Source organism: Ammospiza nelsoni, chromosome 1 (assembly GCF_027579445.1).
Source record: "Ammospiza nelsoni isolate bAmmNel1 chromosome 1, bAmmNel1.pri, whole genome shotgun sequence".
Lineage (NCBI taxonomy): Eukaryota > Metazoa > Chordata > Aves > Passeriformes > Passerellidae > Ammospiza > Ammospiza nelsoni.
In genome coordinates this window covers 45,690,207-45,710,698 of record NC_080633.1, presented here as the reverse complement: position 1 = coordinate 45,710,698, position 20,492 = coordinate 45,690,207, and the positions used below count along the sequence as shown (strand labels likewise).

At 34.2% G+C, this 20,492-nt stretch overlaps 1 protein-coding gene across 1 annotated transcript in view; it reads right to left on the bottom strand.

Annotated features, from left to right (window-relative positions):
- Positions 1 to 20,492, bottom strand: part of ULK4 (unc-51 like kinase 4) — a 210,172-nt gene that overhangs the window by 130,244 nt on the left and 59,436 nt on the right. The window contains exons 23-29 of the mRNA XM_059474664.1: positions 15,702 to 15,835; positions 12,763 to 12,884; positions 12,394 to 12,450; positions 9,345 to 9,396; positions 9,160 to 9,254; positions 838 to 889; positions 596 to 740 (exon numbers count right to left, since the gene is read on the bottom strand). Coding sequence (XP_059330647.1) covers positions 596 to 740; positions 838 to 889; positions 9,160 to 9,254; positions 9,345 to 9,396; positions 12,394 to 12,450; positions 12,763 to 12,884; positions 15,702 to 15,835 — 657 coding nt within the window. The remainder of the gene's footprint in view (positions 1 to 595; positions 741 to 837; positions 890 to 9,159; positions 9,255 to 9,344; positions 9,397 to 12,393; positions 12,451 to 12,762; positions 12,885 to 15,701; positions 15,836 to 20,492) is intronic.

Below are 20,492 nucleotides of genomic sequence, written 5' to 3'. Positions count from 1 at the left end.
GCCTCATTTGACCATAAACCATGTGAATGAAGTTCCAGACCATATCTTGCCTACAGGTTGTCATTTCATCTACTCTGCTGTAGGGTTTTTCTGCTGCTTGGGGCAGCAGGAAAGGACAGCAATTTAGAAGCAATAACCTCTGGGTGAATCACAAAGGATTAATCCATGATGTATTGTTCCTTTAAAAAAAGTTTCTATGTCATTCCATATGCTTTCAGAACATCTTAAATAAAGGTACAATATCAAAAATAGACAAAAAAGATGTAGTTAGAATGTTCTGACTGTATTAGAAGAACAAAGAGAAGTATTTAAATCACAGCCCAAAAGCTAGAGGGAATCCTGTTTTGCTCCAAAAGTAGCCAGAGGCACAGTATCATAAATGAGTGTCACACAGAAGTTGTGTTTGTGTTGCATATGAAAAAATACTAAATAAACCCAGGAGAAGATGCTGGGCAAAGAACTCTGGCAGCAGTTAATTGCTATTCCCCTTTTGACTTAGTCATTTAAACATAGAAAGGATGGCTAAAACAAATACACTGTCAAAATGGTTGGCATATCAAGTTATTCCCTATCACTGGAGCAATATTATACTTACTGAGGCAGCAGTAAATCTCTAATGAGAGACAGAAGCTTGTTGTTTGAGTTGAGGCTCTCCTCTTTCTCCTCACCCATGACTTCGTGGTTTAAAAGCACTGATGTGGTTTCTGAGAGCAACCGCAAGCTCAAGAGTCTCCATTCCTCTTGAAAATAAAAGTGCCAAGAATGTGACCACACTGAAATATAATTAAAACAAACTGTGGAATTCATAGACACTGTAGCTGATATGTCTATACTTACCATTCTGACTGTGGACCAAAGAAACAAGCGGTGGGACAATAGAATCTTCAACCTAAAACAGAGAATTAGAAAGATGTGGTTTAGATCATTCACAGAGGAAAAATATAGAACAGAGATACACTATCATCTCTGTCTATTTTGCTGCTAGAGCCCTTAAACAAAGAGTTGAATAATCATGGAAATTCAGCCATAATCACTCTTATAAAGCCACCAAGTTAATCTTTCTCTGGTAAACTGCCATAAAATTACAGACATTAATATACTTTTATATAGAAAAAACCAGCAACTTTGGTATAATTCATTGACAGGGACTTTTAACTTAAAGTACAGAATTCATTGCAGATGTAAGATATTAAGAAAAAAGGGTATTAGAGTATCTTAATCCTGATGTTTTAATCCATACAATAATCATTGAATAGAGTTCAGATGAAAAACAGAATGGTACAGAATTAAAATACATCAGAAAAGATGTATTACCTCTAAGGAAATATCCCTAAACTTAATATGGAGTATTGAAAATATTTTAACTTCTTCCCTTCTGGTAAGACACAGTCTTCCACTAAAATGTAAATTTACATTACTAAAGACTTGCACAATGAAAAATATAATCCGACTTTTTATTGTCCATGAGGGCATTGTTACAAATATATCCTCTGTCACAGCACTAGTCGGCTCAGGCCCATTTGAAATCAACTGATGATAAAAACTAGGCTACAGGTCAGTTACAAAAACAGTCTATTATTAGTCTTCTCTGAAAGAGAGTTTCTAATTCTTAGATCACTGGTAAAAAATAATTTATTTAGACAGGTCATGCTTGGGTTTTGGGAAGAGGATGGATGAATAGCTCTGTAATTTTTAAGCATGTATCATGGATGCACACCTCCTAGGATTTACTTATACAAAGAAAATTGCTGTGTAGATTCTGCACCATGGACAGGATTTGGTGTAACAAGACTGTGTTATACTCTCCCATGTGTTTTGTTTCCGTAATTAATATGAGAAGATAAAATTTCCCTACATACATGCAGCTACTAATAAGAAACATCTATAGAAGTTGAAAGTACGTATGAAAAGGGTCACTAAGTGAAGTTAGCCTCTAGCCAGCAATAACTGCAGTTAGCAACTCTTTCACTGCTGGTTGGTGGACTCTGTTAAATCAATCTCTGACATTAAGGGACTCATTTACTTTAGTTTTTTTTCATTTCTGAAAAAAAACTTCTACAAAATGCTTTTGTTACAGACTTTCAATAAAAGAAGTAAAAGGATTCTGGTTGAAGTACGGAAGCCAAACTACTCTTGCAAGTACCAATAACCTTTACACCTATATAGATAATGCTATATATCATAAAATGTGATTTTTGTAACATTTCATAAATTTGAAATATTTCATTGTCTTTTTGATTGAATAATAAAATTGCACTGCATTCCAACAACTCCATTAGTGCAGGTTTCTACACTGTTCTTCAAATGGTAATGTATCAGCTATAACATACCAGTGAGGTAGGAAAAAAATTGTGTGTACTTGAGACCTTTCAGTTCAAGAAACCAGTTTAACTACCACAGAGCTTCTCAAATGAAGAAGCACATGTAAGTGGTAAATTAAAGGTGTGAAAGAGAAAAGAGGAAAAGAAGCAGCTCTCAGTTATCTGAACCAACCTAGAGTCCCTGGATATTATGAAACACTCAACAGCAGGAGCATTGACTCAGACTTATACCGATTAAGATGGCAGTATACAACAGTACGATGCAATTTCAATTTATAAAACTTAAAATCTACTATCACTTTAATCTAGCATTAACAATAGTCTTTCCACATTAGTGAATGTAGTTAAGCCAGTCATAAGGGTTCTATGATAAATATATTTTCAACTGTCATCGTAAAGAAGATTCTTTAGGTCTTAAATGACTGTAGTAGTTTAGTCTAAACTTTTCCTAACACAAACCTCAGTTTTAGTAAACAAACTGTTTAGAAAGGAATTCTCCATAGAAGGTGTTTGCCTCATGTCAGTTCAGTGTGATGGGGAAATCAACTAAATGAAGCACTAATCCTATGGAAAATTATTTTATTATGAAAGAGCATATCAGAAAGCATATGCTGAAGGGGGAAGCAGATATTAAATTTTATATGAACCTTAAATTGGATACTTCCTAACTCCACAGCCCTAATCTTCTCTCCATGCTATTTGGGTCACTGTTTTTCAATAATGTGTATATAAAATTGTAAATAAGGTATGAACTTTGCACATGAATATTAAGGTGAAATAAAGTGAAGTACAACAGTACATAAAATATTTTTAACAAATTCACCAGTAAATTGCAAACGTGTCTGTCATTTATGTACAGAGAAGAATGGTACTAGTATTTTGGCACTGAAATAAATAGAAGAATATTCAGACAAGGATTTATTTATTGCTCTTTTGAATGGCTGCTGATATGTGTGGAATCAAATCTCCATATATGCATGAAGATAAATCAGATACAGGTATTTTTTTGTCTCAGTCTTTATCACTGAGATTGGTCAACAAAAAATGAAAAATTATTCTTCTTTAAGCCTAAACAGACTAAATAGGCTGAACATGATTATAGCTCTGGATCAGTTCCTACCACCTTTTAAACAGACTGATATTCAGTTCATGATACATCCTTAGCTGCACAAAACCACCACTACAAAATTCTGTAATGATGGCATTCCAAGGTGGTGCTGCCATAACTGTGCTGTTATGTATCCAAAACAGCACTGAAATTCTAGAAACTTCCATACACATTACATTCACATCTCCCAGCTATAATATATATGTACAGAACCAAAAAAACCACCCTAGCTCAAAGCTGGTAATCCTGTTTCTGACAGCAGGAATGGAGTTGAAGAAGAGTATGAGAAATAGATCAAGCATAAAACACACATCTAGCTTCTAGAAAAGTACCTCTTGAATTAAGAAACTTCCTAAGCTGATTATGTATCTGTATTTTTGCATTTAGCCTTTTCTTCCATATATTTGTCCCATCCTATCTTAAATGTATTTATACTGTTAGCATGTGCAATACTTACAGCACTGCATTTTACACTTCAGTTATGCCTTATGAAGACATATCCTTGCTTATTTTAAAGCAGCTAACTTGATACCCACATATTATTACTTTTAAAAAAGCATGATTATTTCCAATTCATCTTTCCCATGCCATTCATGCCATGCACTACAGAGTATTTTGTTTCCAAGATGTTCTTTTCTACACAGACCCTTCTTGCATGATCAAGCTGTACTTTTTCTTGATAAACTTCATTCCCTTTGAGACTGAATGACCACTGCATTCAGTGTTTGAGACCTGAGTGCACCATGGCACAACGTTTTCTGCTTTTTTGTCTGATCATTCACTAGTAATTTCTAATAATCTAGTTGTCTTTCTGTTTACTGCTTAGTATAAAGCTCTCATTTCCATAGAAAAATAATGCCAAAAGACTTCCAGAAGTTACAAGTAGTTTAGAGTTTGACACTGCATATGTACAGTAGAAATTACTTTCCCATGTCCATTACTTGTCGTCAATATTGAATTGCATGTCATTATTTTCGTTTCAGTCAAATCTAAAACCTTTCTGCAACTTCTCTGTCAGTTTTAATTTTCACTACTGTGAATAATTTAGTGTCATCAGTCAGTTCTGTCACCTCCCTATTCATTTCCTTTTCTGGATTAGCAGCATGTTTTGCAACAAACCTAAGGCACATCTCTTAAAATACGTAAATTTTTAAAAACTAATCTCTATTCTCCACTTAGTAAATTTTAACTAGTTAGAAGTTGATTAGCCTGTAGGTAAGAGGGCAGGGATACTAATGAATTTAAAGTCTTTGGTGCACGACTTTGTCAAAACCTTTTTGGAAATACAAGTATTCTCTCCAGAGCCAGGACATCTGTCTCCATAATGTTGAGTAATTTCTGCAAAGAAAACTTGACTAGTGAGGTATGAGCAACACTGAGAAGAGCCTGGCTCCATCCTCTTGACAGACCCCCAAACCCCCACCTTTAGATATTTATACTCATTAATGATATGCCCTCTCAATTGTCTTCTCCAGGCTGGACAGGTCCAAATCCCTCAGCCTTCCTCATGAAAGATATGCTCCAACCCCAAATCATCTTTCTTCCTGCCTTCACACTTCTCAAAGCATTTGCTCGAAGCACAGCACACTCCTGTTTTAATATCATCAGTAATCTTTCAGAATGTAACAGAAAAAATAACCTAATGCATGTTAGAATGAGTTGGGAAGAAAGATGACACTTCTGTAATTTTTATTTAAAATTCTTCAGAATCTTCATTGAGGATTTGGTTTTTTTCTTATTTCTGGGAAGAGACAGCACTGATTGACTGACTCAATATGCCAATTAGTAGAGAACTGGTTTCATGAAGAAGCCTCATGTCATCTGGATTAGCTTAATAGACAGAAAGCCACATGCAGTGTAGTATTTTAATCTACTTGAAAAGGGAATGTGGTCGAAAAACTTCTATACAATATGTTCATATAGTCACATCCTACACTGACAAAATTAAGATGTCAGTGGTTAGATAAGAATAGCCCATGGATGAAGAACACTCATGCTGAAAAAAGCACTTGCAGAAGTTTCTAACCCTTGTGTTGTCATCTGTATTGAAATTAATAACTCCCATATTGTTAAACAGTAAGTTTCCCTGTCATATGACTTTTCCCTTGACTTTCCATCAAGCAACTCATCATGTTTTAGGTGCTTTCATTTTAGTTTGATTTTTAAAAGTAAGTTTTAAAGCCTTGAGGAAGAGAATCACTGCTGACAACTTTGGCCTTAACCAGAGAACAACTTCAATGTTTTGGGTAGAAGATTATATGTGTAGTACACAGATCATTTCTGGGAGCTAGCTGGAGTATAGAAAGGACTCCCACAGGAATTGTCTGCAGTCATGAGCTTCTTCACTCTTTTAAGTGCTCTGAATTTGAGCATGTCCCTTTTTCAGGCAAATAAATATACTTAACACAAAATAGAAAAATGCAAATTATAGTCAGCATGTCTTCTTCCAGTTAATTATATCTAAATCTTATACCTAAATCTTATATCTAAATCTTTGAAAATTGGAAAATCAATATTATTATAACACTTAGTATCTGAATTTAGTAAGTATGTTCACATTTTAGATAGGTGGAAAAACAAGTAGTTGGACTTGTACCAGTTTGAGAAATAAGGTTAATATTTCACTCCAGTCTATACAGTCTCTTCCTAATGATCTTCAACATCATATTTGCATACCTGAAAATCTGGTTTTGTAAAAATTTACCAAGTCACATTTACTGTTATTCTTTACTTTAATCTTGCACACATCTGCATGCAAAATGAAATTACTGCTCACTGCTGGCTTTCATTTAAGCACTGTCAATTAATTTCCATTGACTTTATCACACTTTGCAATATCTAATACAGTCAGTCTCCACAGAAATTAATCTCCTCAATAATTGACTTCAGGTTAATGGTAATCAGAAATTTAACCACAGAAACTCACAATTTATTTTATTTTCTTTGTTAAAAGTACGAATACAAAAGTAAATAAAACATAAACTAAAACCCAGAACAAGTAATTCGCCAAGTGGAAATGAAACTGAGATGTTGTTCTTAAATTCCCATTAGTGTAAACAATTTTTACTTTAGTTAAACTAAAAACAGAAGACAAATGTAAAACTTTCTGGTTCCGCTTACTCATTACAGTCTCACTTTTTATTACATTAATTAAACTTTATTAGAAATGCATTTAATTTCTGGTTAGAGACTTTAGAGCAATATCACAGTAAGAGCAGAAAAAAATTGCATCCTCTTAAGAAGGTTTTGGCCTTCACCCAGCCTCACTCCCGAAAATCCTGCTTGTAAACAACTTGGCCTAAATGAGCAGTCCAGGCTCATCCTTCCGAGCTCAGCCGAGGATTTCAATTTCTCTCCAGTAAAAGTGTGTCCTATCAACAACTGTAATACTTAAATATTGATCTGGAAACTTGAACATGTCTGGCTTCAACATTTTAAAAAAGCACAACGTTCTGCTGTGTGCTGGAATTTATATTCATAGATTCCAGTCATGCTCAGCCTGCAGCAATTAGAAGATATCCCTCGAGCAACAGCAATTCCAAAAATAGTCTGTGTGCATCATAGAAGATGAAGTACCACTTTCCTCTAAAGTAATGTATGCTGTACATTCAAGTATAATTAGCACACTAGACTTCGTAAATAGTATTAAACTAATTACTGTTTGCACCACTAGTGGCAGATGTGGTTAGAGATTATTAATTACAATGGACAATTTCTTGAATTTAACATAAAAAATGCAAGGCAATTTCTCCACTTTATTTTATGTCTGAATGACTATTTGCTGAGTGTCAAGAGGGCTCTTTTAAATTAGTAAGAACTGTTATTTATGAAAATTAGCATATGAAGCAACAGATTTTATTAAAAAAATAAAGAAAAAAGAAAAAAAGAAAAAAAGAAAAGAAAAGAAAAGAAAAGAAAAAAAAAGCTGTAAAAGCTGCTCATTGACAAGGATACAATTTTATACCCAAACCAGGGAAACTACAAAAATTACTGGACAATCATGGTTAGAAAGGAAGTTTTATCTCTAACTACATAACTGATATGCTGAGATGGATTTAAAATATATGTCTAAAACCTCCTGCACATGAACTGAAGTAAACTGCTCCCCAGAAATCTAGATACTTTAAAACTCCCCTACTGTGACCCATGGGTTACTTAACAGACACTAGGATAGTCACTCCCTAGCTTCAGGAAAAAGTTCTGCTAAATGTGGAGATGGTCATAGGGGAAGAAGAGTTGTAAAGAGGAATTCTCTCTTCCAGAGAAAATCCCCAGACCATTAAACTTGAAACAGGTAGAGGAATTTTATTTCATGTGCTGACACAAGGTATCACAATTTCAGTCAGTGCTGATGGACCACCATAAAAAATGGTACATATATCTGTCAATATAAGACACACTGGTAACTCACAAAAGTAAAGCAATTATTTTTTAAAACTGAGGTGATTCTAGAAGGATACAGATATAGTGAGAAGCAAGGTGACAGGCATGTAGGGAGATATCAGCAGGCATTCATACTTCACCTACACTTATTTTATTTCTAGGTCACTGTTGCCATATCAAAGTAAATTGAACAGTACTATTTCCCCTCTGACTACTAATTGGTTAGGGTTTTTTGCATAAGGATCATTATCTTGAATATCACTCCTGTGAGAATCCATGAAAAAAAATCCTATTAAACTTTTTAAAATTCCAATTCATACTTTGGATTCATTTTACTATTTTCACTTGTTAAGACTTTAAAAACTAAATCCTCAAATAACACACACATCAATTAGGATTCAAATTCTAAAACCACTTGATTTCTAAGATCACACATTCTTATCTAGCACAATCCCTAACATCCCTCATTCTTATTTATTTGTATCTTTCTTGATGTAAGCGCTATATATAAGAGTGTGTGCCCTTAAATAATTCCAATACAAACACATAAGATTCAATTTGAATCAAATGGTCATCTCAGCAAGTATGGTGGATTGTAATTTGGTGAAAGTCCAACACAAAAATGCATTGGTGCAGGTTATGATGATCTGTCAAACACTGATTTAACCATTCAGATGACCTGATTTGCTGACAACCATTTCACAACTTAATTGTTCTGCCTTCAACTAGCTTAGCTCACAGTAGAATGTTTTAACCAAGAATTCCAAAGAAAACAAAACTCAGTGATATAAGAAGCTTACAGTATGTTTGGTAATTCTAATGAAATTTTTAAGTAAGAAATCTGTTAGACCTAAAAAGCAAGTAAACAAACAACCACAGAAAAACCCCAGCACCATAACTGCTACTGATGACCTCATCAGTAGATATGATATCTACTGATATCTACTACCCCCTCATACGATAGAATGGGATCAATTCTCAGAGGTGGTGTTTCCAAGCCATGTTGTTGTTAAAAGCATATGTTTATTTAAAAAGCATAAATAGTGGTGAAAGTTTCACTAATATATAGCAACATATTTGCATTGAAGCTGAAGAAACATTTACAGAATCAAGAACCACTATTTCTAAACTCTAAGTCCTTCTCGTTGTCCCTCTGATTTCTCAACGAAATACAGTAAACTGAATGTCTTGCTACTTTTTTGAAAATTCTCTATAAACATTAAGTATTTTTCCTGTCAAATAGAACCACAACATATTTTAAACAGTTTCTAAATCTTCAAAACTTTCTATTTATAAATGGAATTAGGCCTATCAGCCTGCAACTATTTAAATTGCTGTCAGACTTACAGTCAAGCGATGGCTCATCAGCAAGCTGGGATGCTCTGTTACTGCTCCAAAGGTCATTAAAGTAGTCTTAATCAATTCTTCTGATGCAGCTTGCCCTGTTGGTAAAAGTAATCATATTCCTTCATACAATTCAATAATTAGAATATCTATGTCTAAAAGTACTGCAATATCATAGGTTACCCCACCTATTGCTCTATCCAAGATTGTTTCTCCTGAATCTATTGATCTGATGAACTCCTGCAAAAGAAGCAGCATTTTTGTCAAAACACTTCAGGGAAACAATATTAAAAAGCATAATCACTGAATAAGTACAACAAGAAATTCTTTGAAAAACTGTGTAAATACAAAATATTATTGCACCTACATTGATAATAATTAACTAAAACTGAAAGTACCAATGATCTAGCTGTTCTAATTTTGCAAGTCTGTAATGCTCTTGGAACCTTGAATGTGGAGTACAGTAAGGATCATTGCTCTGACTAGTATCAGAAATCATAACATTTCTAGCTAAATAGACAGTAATTAAATGTTTTCACTGTAACAGAAAACCGTAATTTCTTAGAAGACTTTGAGCAACCTTGCATGTGGCTATGTCAAAATAACTTACTAAAATGACCAAAGACCCTTCAGAAAATGCAATCTTCTGTTATTGTACCATCTTTTTGATCTCCATGCACGCTATAGATGCTTTGGATGCAGTTACACTCAGGAGAGCATGGAAAAATGCATATATATAATTTTCTATTAAAAACCACCTAAATTACTCATCATATTAAGGAACAAGGTCAATAAAATATTAATGATCTGGATTAAGTAAATATTGTACAATTAGACTCACTGTTCTTATGCTTTCATTTCTATGCATAGCTGTTAATTTCATTGGGATGCAAAAGATGTTATTAAGACTCGCTAAGGAAGGAAAATTCTCAGCAGACTATGTAGTATGCTTTTTTTTTTACTAATGTAGTATTTAGGAATATGGCATTCTTTTATATTTCACTACCAATTAAAATTTCCTTATTACATATTAAAATGGAAGAAGTTTCTACATGGGTTATCTTTTTCACAATATGTAAGTAACATCTGAAGGATTCTTCTCTAATTAAAAATACAGTTAGAAACCAATTATATATTTCATTATTTGAGAGCACCTTAGAAAGAGTCATAAAAAACAAGTACTTCTATTAAAAAAAGTTATCTTCCTGATCATTTTGAGAAAATTACTAGGTATTATCTAATTAACTTGATTTGGAAGAGGGCAAATTACTTTGTTTGCTCATTTTTAAAGAGTTTCACACAACCATAGTCTCAAGACTGATTTGAAAGCATCAAAATATGTTGGTGCAAAAATTGTTCTGGCTACTAATGCTTATTAATTGTATATTAGAAACACAGGGAAAACGTGTGATTTAAAGAAATGCAGCTCTGGGGTTTTTCAAGCACTGGAGAGAAATGGTATATGTGTATTTTACTACAGGCGAGTCCGTGCCCTGTGCACACCACCAGGAGCCTGCTATTAGCTGTGCCTTTGGGGCACAGTGTGTACTTCTGTTCACAGCAGAAAACATGAAAGGACTGTCCCGACTCCCTCTCAATTTCTTTGCTCAACACTACTGAAAATTACAGTGATGATGGAAGTAACTTCAAAGCAGTATGAAAAAAAAAATCTCAATGAACAACCACTACAGGAAAATAACTCTTCCATCCAGATCCCAAGCACACATTTTCCACTCGCATAATTTCTTACTGTTAAGAACAAGACTATTGAATAAATCAGGAAAAAAAAAAAAGAACAAAACAAACAAAAAGACTGCCTTGCTATAGTCTTAGGGGCCTCAGATATAGTACAGGATTTTGAAAAAGTACAGGGTGATGACTGAATGTCCCTTTATAGATGTCAGTGGGAATGTCGCTAAACTCAAATTTCCAGAGTAGATTATTGCCTGATAGAATGCTTACTTACTCTTCCAGATGTAATTACATTAGTTATATCATAACACAGCTGCATAAAATGGATTAAAATTTGATATTATTTTTTTATATACTGCTGTCCCTCCATTTATCATGTGTAAATTTAAACAGTGTATGTAAGTTCCTGAATTGCCTTTTTCAAAGGAGACAGGACAAGACATAGGAAACATTGAGTAATGTGCTCCTCCTTGATTTCAGAGGAAGCTGTACTACTATAACTAGCCTGACTTCCTCAGTCAGTAGTTCAAACAACCTGGAGTAACATCAAAAGAAAACTTTCATTGTACCTAAATTGTGACAGAAGAATTTCACCTTCTAGAAGGTTGATTGAAAACTACTAATAAATCTACTGCCTAGTTAGAAATGCTTCAAAGGGAGAAAGGGCTTTGTAATTCAACATCTACAGTTTCAAACTTTTTTTCATCATTCTAATGCTAATTTTTACACAAATATTTTAGTAGAGCTAAATTAAACCCCATTTTCTTGGAATAAAGAGTCAAAGGAGAAAGAGAAGTGAATCTGAACACATAACTTGAATCTAATTGTTTGTAGCAAACCATTTCTTCATGCTATCTGGAGATAAATATCTATTTGTCATTTATGACCTCATGCACTTAAAAGTACTGGCTTAACTATGATCTGCAATTTAGAATATCCCTTTATTTCTCATTTAACATAAACAATTCTTTTCATATGAGGAAATTACATTCGAACTGTACTTCTTTACTTCTCTTGTACTATCCAGTGGCACACCTAAAAAGTTCATTTTCTACAGGTAATGTCAGAAATAGGTTGTGAATGTCAACATGAGTTCAGTATCTTAGCTCCATAGATTTCCATAAACTAAACACAGTTTAGAAGCACTGGCAAGAAGAAAAAGGTGACAAGAAGAAACAATACCTTAAATACAGATTAATTATAATTCCCCTTTCATTTCTGCTCATAAAATACTAGTAGGAAATTCCAGAGAGAATATTTTATGTAATTTAGAACTAAACTTTGCTATTCAGAAATAAAGCCCACAGGAAATTCTCAGCTTATCAAATATGTACAGTTTCCCTTTGAATAAATAGATTACTACAGAAAATATTTTTTTATTATATGGAAAATTTTGAATACAACCAAAGCTTAAAATATACATTCAGAATAAACTTCTCTCTCCAATTCAGAAATTTAATGTAATTTTATTTAATTAAAGTAACTTCCAAAATTTTATGCATAGGTATATCTTGTAAAAATATTTATCTTGTACTTTATACTCACAAGTAAGATGCCATAATTGAAAAGAAACTCTTTTGTGACTATCTGGGGACGAAACACCTATTTGAAATTAGCCAAAGGAAAAACAATTACATTAAATGCATATCTTATGACCTGAAAAAGTAAAAAAATTATTTCACATGTTAAAAAACTAAAAGAGAAGACAAAATATGTATTTGTTTCTGTCATTACTATTGTTACAGAATGCACATTTATCAAATGCTGCTTCATAGCTGGAATATTCATCAACATATCTATGCATTAAGAAAACCTTTGTTTTACTCATTCTGATGATGATTGACAGAAATTAGATTTTGGAAAACTGTAAGAGTTTGTCCTCTGTGTAACAAATTTTTGGGGAAAAGAATCTACCTGGGATGTCACAAGATGAAGCACTACAGGCATCATAGGAAGGCACATCTTCAGCTGTTTGGCCTGAACTGTTGATGGGTGTTTACGCCCAGAGACGTTAGTAAGGGCACTGAGAATGTCACCTACAGAAAACAGCATTTCAGGCTGATCCAACATAAAAACATCACTAAACAACAGCAAATTACATATAAAACATCTCTGTTCCAGTAGCCTCTGTTCACTCCTGTCTTCTCTGTCTGCCAGAAGTAGTGCTCATGATGAATCCAGCAGTACTTTCCTAGCTCTGTCTTCAACCAGATCAATTCCCTACTCTGGCTACAGGCAAAGGTGACCTCTGGCAAAACAGTGAGGACAGAAGTATAAGGTGATTGCTGAAGTAAAAGTGGAATTACCCCTTCTTGGCAGAGTGGACTTATACTGGCTAACTTATGTGGACGAAGTTTTGTTTCCAGTGAAATTCTCATGGCTTTTGCTTAACCAAGAAGTGAATGAACTAAGATTAGTGGGTGACATAATGCTGAAGCAGTATGTTTCCCCCGCAGCACAGTTCAGCAGGAAGAAAAACCCCAAACATCCTTCCCCTCCAAAAAAAGAAATCCTTCCACCAGCCATGCACACACACGTTCTCATGCACTGATTTAACTGTGACACAAGTGACCGAAAGCAATGGGAATTCTCATAAAAGAGATAGCAACAGATCAATGAGAGAACTTAGTGGCCTCCATTACAAACCTCAGACATAAGCTAACAAAATTTTAATGGCAATAGTGAAATGATACTTCAGACTCAGAAGAGACAAATAAAAACTAAGGAATGTTATGCTAACTTTGTTGTACGTTTCCTATTGTCTACAAAAAGCAAGACCTCTTCTGCATGGCATAAAGAACAGAAGAGGCATGAGAAAAGTTAGTTCATATCAAAAGAAGGAAGATTCTGTCCCTATAACCTTAAAATACCAGAAGCCAAATGCTGTCTCGAAAGAGCACCGGTTATATTTTTTTTCCCCTAAAAAGATAGCCGCTCAAAACTGTGAAAGGGAACTCAGATATATGTAAAGCAAACAAAGAATGGGACTCCATATTTTATATGATTTTTCAGGCCAGCAAAGGCCTTTCCTTTCACAGTAAGTCAGAATTCAATCATTTTGAATAATACCAATGCTTTTCTTCTGTTCCCGTGGAGTTCAATTTTCAATATAAGCAGAAATGACAGAGCCTGGCACTAAAGCAGGCCTTAAAGATTTGACCCATTCACTGGTAAAGAAAAGAAAGTGTTGCTTAAAACTCTTCAAATATATAAAACGCAATACTTTTTTCATTAATATTTTTTGTTTTGAATTACATCCAATGTTGTAATTCAACAAGACCTCTCTTTGTTTAGGGACTGATTTAGTGAATAATCTCTCTCTCTATATTTTAAAGAATACATAACGATCACATTTGGCAATTTTGCCTTTGATAAATAGATAAACAGATATTCTATCTTTAATTTTAGCATGATCTAAACAATTTATATCTACTTCCTAAAAATAGGTTAAATATTATAAATACAGAAATAAAATTTATTTCTTATTTACAACAACCAAAAACTTTTAAAATTAACCAGAAGATTAAAAATGTATTTATTTTGTTCAAATGTATCTGTAAGGTCAATTTCTACAACTTGTTAATCTATTTGGTTTATAGCTACATCTGGTGGAAGAAGATGGGATCAGTAAGGAGCTTACATGAATGCATATTAAAAAAGCCAGGTAGGATTAATTCCAAATTAACAGCTAAACTGCTTTTCACTGTCCCAATTTTCAAATCTGATTATTATTCTTAGGTGCCCATAGCTTTCACCACCTCAAGCAGTACATGCTCCTTCATCATACAGCAATGAAAAGAAAAAGACTTCTGACAAATATGGACAGAGATATCTTCAGGTTTCAGAAAACAATCAACACACAGATCCAGCTTGGAAAAGAAAACAAAGTGTAGAAATTATGCTTGATATCAGTTCTCAAAAATGCATTCTAATTATAAATTAGTAGTAATTACATGTCTAAGCAATTGATGTACTATGTTTCATTAAAGTAACTATGTATTTGAAACTTTCAGATTCTGAGGAAATACCAGAGCCTAATATATCAGTTGCATATAGTATGTATAAACAGTAGGAGGTGAATTTGTGCTTCAAACATTTATAGTCTGAGACTTCCATCCTGAAAGATAGCCAATATGCAAACCTGATATTTAGTTAGAAAAAAAGGGATCAGGTGTTTGCAGCAAGGCAAAAATTTGCATTAGCAGAGGAAGTAAAGTTTCTTTTAAAATAGCAGCATGACATTTAGGTCTACTAACCTTTGCAGTGCTACCATTACATTTTCAATATCCTAGTGAAAATGTAGAAAAGATGAAAAATACATCAGGTATCATCTTATCAGAAAATAATTTCATGAAAATAAACCTCATGTGCATGAGCAAATTGGTTTCAGGCATCTAAAACAACTGAAGCATCTAAGCTGAAATTTTCCAGAAATATTGCCTGTAGCAAATACTCAATATATAAATTTCAGTGTAAGCGATTAACATGCACTGCTGCATCTCCCCCAGGCCTCTGCTTTATGGGGCAAATTTGCTCTTAGATTGTAAAATGTTTATAGATTTTAAAATATCTTTAGAACATTGATAAGACTTCTTGTACCTCTGGGCTTCATTCCTGACTGAGTTGGTGAGGCTTAACATTCCACAATGACAAAACATTCATATAGGAAATCATGCATTCCAATACAAAATACCTGATCACGACATATCTAAAAAATTCAAGGAAGTTGTTATCATGCAAACTTTATGTAATTGGAAAATAGACTCTTTTCACCTGTATATATATAAGGAGATATCTGTTTCTTTACAGAGTAAGTAAAGGGAAGATCTGTTTGGTTAACAAACTGAATTTACCTAGAATTCCTGGCAGCTCCTGCACAATGTGATAGATGAGAAGATCCAGGCATTTTGACAGGTATTCACTGCCACCTTGCTGCTCTTTTCCTGGCATGGTCTTTCTGCTGTCTCTTTCAATATACATCAGGAGTCTACATTTAAACAAGTGCAAAACATTAACTCTCATACCAAAGAAAATAACACTATATCTCAAAAAACTATTGAACCAGACATTTGTGGTATCTGTGGTTACAATGAAGATGATGCATTAGTTTTGGCTCTGTAATTTTGTGAAAATTTTAGACTTTTCTTTTAATCAACTCTAAAACCAAAACAAATTACTGAGTCAAGGAAAGAAATCCTTAAGCTACTTTAAGTAAGCACAACTCAACTAGTTTAAATGAATATGTGATATTAAGATAAGGAGTAATCTTTCTGCAAACTTAGAGAGACTAATTTTACAATCCACTTTATTTTGAAGTAGGTAATCAATATGTGCAATATAAGTGAAAGACTACAGACACTAATTTTCAACTCATAAGAATTCCAAAAGAAAGCATAATTAAAGTCAACATAATAAGAGATCAATCTTTCAGTCTAGAAAAATCATACCACATAGATCACATTGCAGCCTATTAAAATGTTAGCACTAGTAGAATGGCCAAATTGAAAGAGATAAAAGCCCAAACTAGTCTTACATCCTTTCTCTAGAAATCTGGTGTTCACAATTTTTAAATACAAACTCAGTGCAGGCATTCCAACTGGTAAGTGCTCTGTGGTTGTGCCATTCTTAAGAATGACATTTCTCGCAGTGAAATGGTAACTGATTTATTAGCCACTGGCTAACTTACAAGAGATTGCTTTAATAATACACCTGTAACAGAATGCTTCAGGCAAAATTTTAAAATGCTTATTTGAATAGACAGAAGGGCCAGACTTCCCTTTAGGGCCATACTATTGACATCTTTGTTTCACATTCGAACTCCCTCCGGGTCCTGTGCAAAGAACCATCAATCACTGGTGAGGGAAATCCATGATCTGGATTTTAAGTATGTACTTCAGTACTACCTTTTTAAATACTCTTCTGATAATCAATGCTCTTCTACAGAACTACGAAAATTACTTATTTACCTCAAGTGTTCATAACAAGAATACTAGGAAATACATCTTCCTATCAAAAAGATTATTTACTCAACAAAGTAAAAACTACTTAAGAATATATTTTACAGGATTATGTCTCTAAACAATACATGATTATGACCAAATACTGCACTCTTAGCCTTCCTAACTTATTCTACCGAGACAAAGAGAGAAATCAAAAGACCCATTGAGTAAGTACTTTTCACTTGTGCAACAGCCCAGATGCAACAATTCAGCCGCACTTCTCAGAGGCCACGAGGACATCTTTAATTCTTGTAATGTCTGGAAATTGCATTATTTTACAGGAATTTTGATTTGTCTGCTAGAAAAGAACTACTTAAAAATCTGACATTGTGCTACAAATAGAATTTTCCTTTTATAAGCTTTACACTTTTTAATATGAAAATTTGAATGTTTTAAATAAAATGGCCTTCTAGCCTTTCCAGACAATCAAGTAATTTTGATCCAAAAAAATATTTATCTTTTAAAAAATGGCAAAATATCAGAGCTTGAATTAATTTTTTTTAAAAGGAAATACTTCCATGATTTAACAATCAACTGATTCTGTATGGAAATGCACTTAGATCTGTTTGAGTTTTACTTAAAATGGGCCAAATAAACTTCAACATGAGTGTTTTTATTTCTTTGGGTGAAGGAGGTTCTTTTATTTCATAAAAGCATGTTCTATTACTTAATCACATTTGAGAAGGATACAAAGTGGGTTTGTTTATTCTGAGAAAGGAAAGATAAATGAGTTTTCTCCTTTATGCTGTTCTTCCATTCACAAAATTGTCTTTCACATAGATTTTCTAAAAACATGCACAACTATTTTTTCCCTGATAGTTCAGTTCAACTAAACATTGTCTCGAGAAAACTGTACAGATATAAATTCTGTAGGCAGTAAAGTATTAGCATCTCTATTTTCCTTTGACAAATTCCTCAGTCATATGTACAACAATACATCCGTTACTTTTCTTCCCTGATCAATCTCTGTGTTCTCTCTAGTGGACAAAGCCAGGCCTATAGAAATACATTTATTATGTTTGTCTTGCACTCAGCAATACACAATAAAATATTTTAGATGTTAGTATAAATTAGCTAAATATGACGAGGAGTAAACCACTGTCTATGAAGCAAAGGTTTGGTTTAAAAAAAATAAATTCAAGTGTCTGTATTGTAAGATATGGTCATCAGTGAGCTTTTACACTAAATCAAAACAACTGAAGTTTTGTGTAAAAAAAAGTGAAAGAGTGGAAAAAAAAGGGGAAAATTCCCAAGTTAACAGTCTGGAGTGATAGAAACACGGATGAGGACTACTACTTAAAAGAGTAGGAACTGATGTCTTAACAGGATGATCAATATGAAGAAAATAGACTAGTCACAGAGAATGACCTGCATGAAACTAAAGAAGGTTGTGCATACTCTGAGGACATATACAGTCCATTTACCCCCGGAAATCAAGGGCTATTTCTTAGTTTTATTATTATTTATTATTGTTATTAACGAATCTCTGCTAACAGAAAATGAGGAAGATTTTTAAAGGATACTTAATATAGAAAGAGTGTTTATTTTACAGAGATGTATCAGATGGCATATCGTACTAATAGGAGGGTCAATCTCTACTTCTTGTCTTCCACCACTTTTTTCTATTTTTTAATTTGATACCAACTTGCTGGGTTTTTTTCCTGAAATCACTGACTTACATCATTGTTCCCTCCTGCCTTCCATTTCCATGCTTTCCCATCTGACTGAGCACCAAGCATTTTGGTTCTTTTTTTTCTCATTACTTTTCTAGATCAATCTTAAGATGTAGAAGGCAAATAGGCTATGCTAGATGTGAGACTGTAGTAGGTTTACAAGCAAAGCTTTTCCTTTCAGGGCACATATAAGATTTGAAAATTTAATAAATATGGGAGGTGGACACAGGAAACAGAGAAAGATTTTGCTCAAGGTTATGCCGTGTGCATAGTTACATTTCTGCAGACTGTAAAATGTGTTGGGAATACTACCCTGTGGATGATGGACACTTCCACAAGTGTCCATCTCTGCAGACAGTAGAAAACAAGAGGTTCAAATAAATTCCTTTGGGAGGAGAAGTTCAATCTCCAAGTCATTCTCTGTTTACCCAGGAAGTTCTCTGAAACCATCTAGATACAAAAAGAACAATTCAGTGAGACTAATCAGAAACTACTGCTAGTTCAGAAAACGGTGAAATGAAAAGTCTCAATAAAACTTCAGGATGTGTCCTTCCCCTGAAGAACAGGTAGCCTGCCTCTGCAAATCAAGGAGAAATGAAGGAGAGTAGGAAACTCAGTGTGATTAGCAAAATAAATTAATTTGCACAGTGTAAATAAACAAGTGCTGCTTCAGCCTAAAGGATCCTACATATCTTCTCTAGCTGTATCACATGTGGAAGAACTAAAGATATGTAATCAACTACCATGGAACAGGTAGGAAAAAAGAGTGACAGGTGAATTGTCTCAATGTTGTGGAACAATGAATTCACTTGAAAAACACATTTCTTATTAAATATCAATACTTTTCATCCACAGAATTCAAAAATCAGCACAAGCAAAGCAAAACAAGGAATTCATTCACCACTTCCCATAGGCTGACAGGTATTCAGCCATCTCCAGGAACAAAGGGCTCCATCACATGTAATGGTTACTTGGGAAGACAAGTGCCATCACTCCTAATATCTTCCCTGCCATTCCTTTCTTCTTTCCCCTGTGAGGCTATGCGATACTGAATATCCCTTTGATCAGTTGGGATCAGCTGCTTCTCCACTCTTTTTTGGAATTATAAAGGTGTTTCTATACTCTTTGAGTAAGTAGAGACTTTTAAAAAGAGGTACAAAAAGAAACTTTCAACCAGATTGTGTAAACTCAGCTAATCGATAGGCATTACAGGGCCATGCATGGCAGATACAAATACTCCAAAAGTGAATGGCAACTGCTGGTATCATGGCCAAAGCCAACAAGTTCTGTAAACAGTAAAAACAAATAGGCAGGTAGTCTTAAGATTGCATTCCAGGAATCAGGACTTGCAACACTGGATACTTCTCATGTTCCCAGCCCTTGCAATAAAAAGGGGTTTTAGCAAGTGCCTACTTCTGCTGCCTTTTACTCCCTGGTACCTGTACACAAAATGGAAGAAAAACACAAAGAAATCTATTTTGGTAACACCAGCAGAGCTAAAATAAGCTTGCCATTACCCTTCCCTTCCACTTCCTCTTTCCCTACTCATTCCATTTATCTTTCTTTCTCCTCCTTTCCTTGTCCAATGCCCTTTCCTTCCAATGAGATGAATGAAAACAGATTAAACTGTTATCTTCCTCACATGCCACAGTTTCCAAAATCATTTCCAAGGACAGATAGATATCACAAAGGTTACCAGTGGGAACAGGATTTTATTGTCTGAATTATCAGCAAAAAAGTTTTTCATTATATAAAATCTAAATCTCCAATGTCACAACTTAGGACCATTTCCTCTTGCCCTATCACGCATTACTTGGGAAAAAAAAGACCAACCCCTGCCTTGCTACAGCCTCCTTTCAGGTGGTTACAAAGTGTGATAAGGTCACCCCAAAGCCTCCTTTCCTCCAGGCTAAACAACCTCAGTTCTCTCAGCTCCTCCTCATAAGACTTGCACTCCAGACCCTGCCCCAAC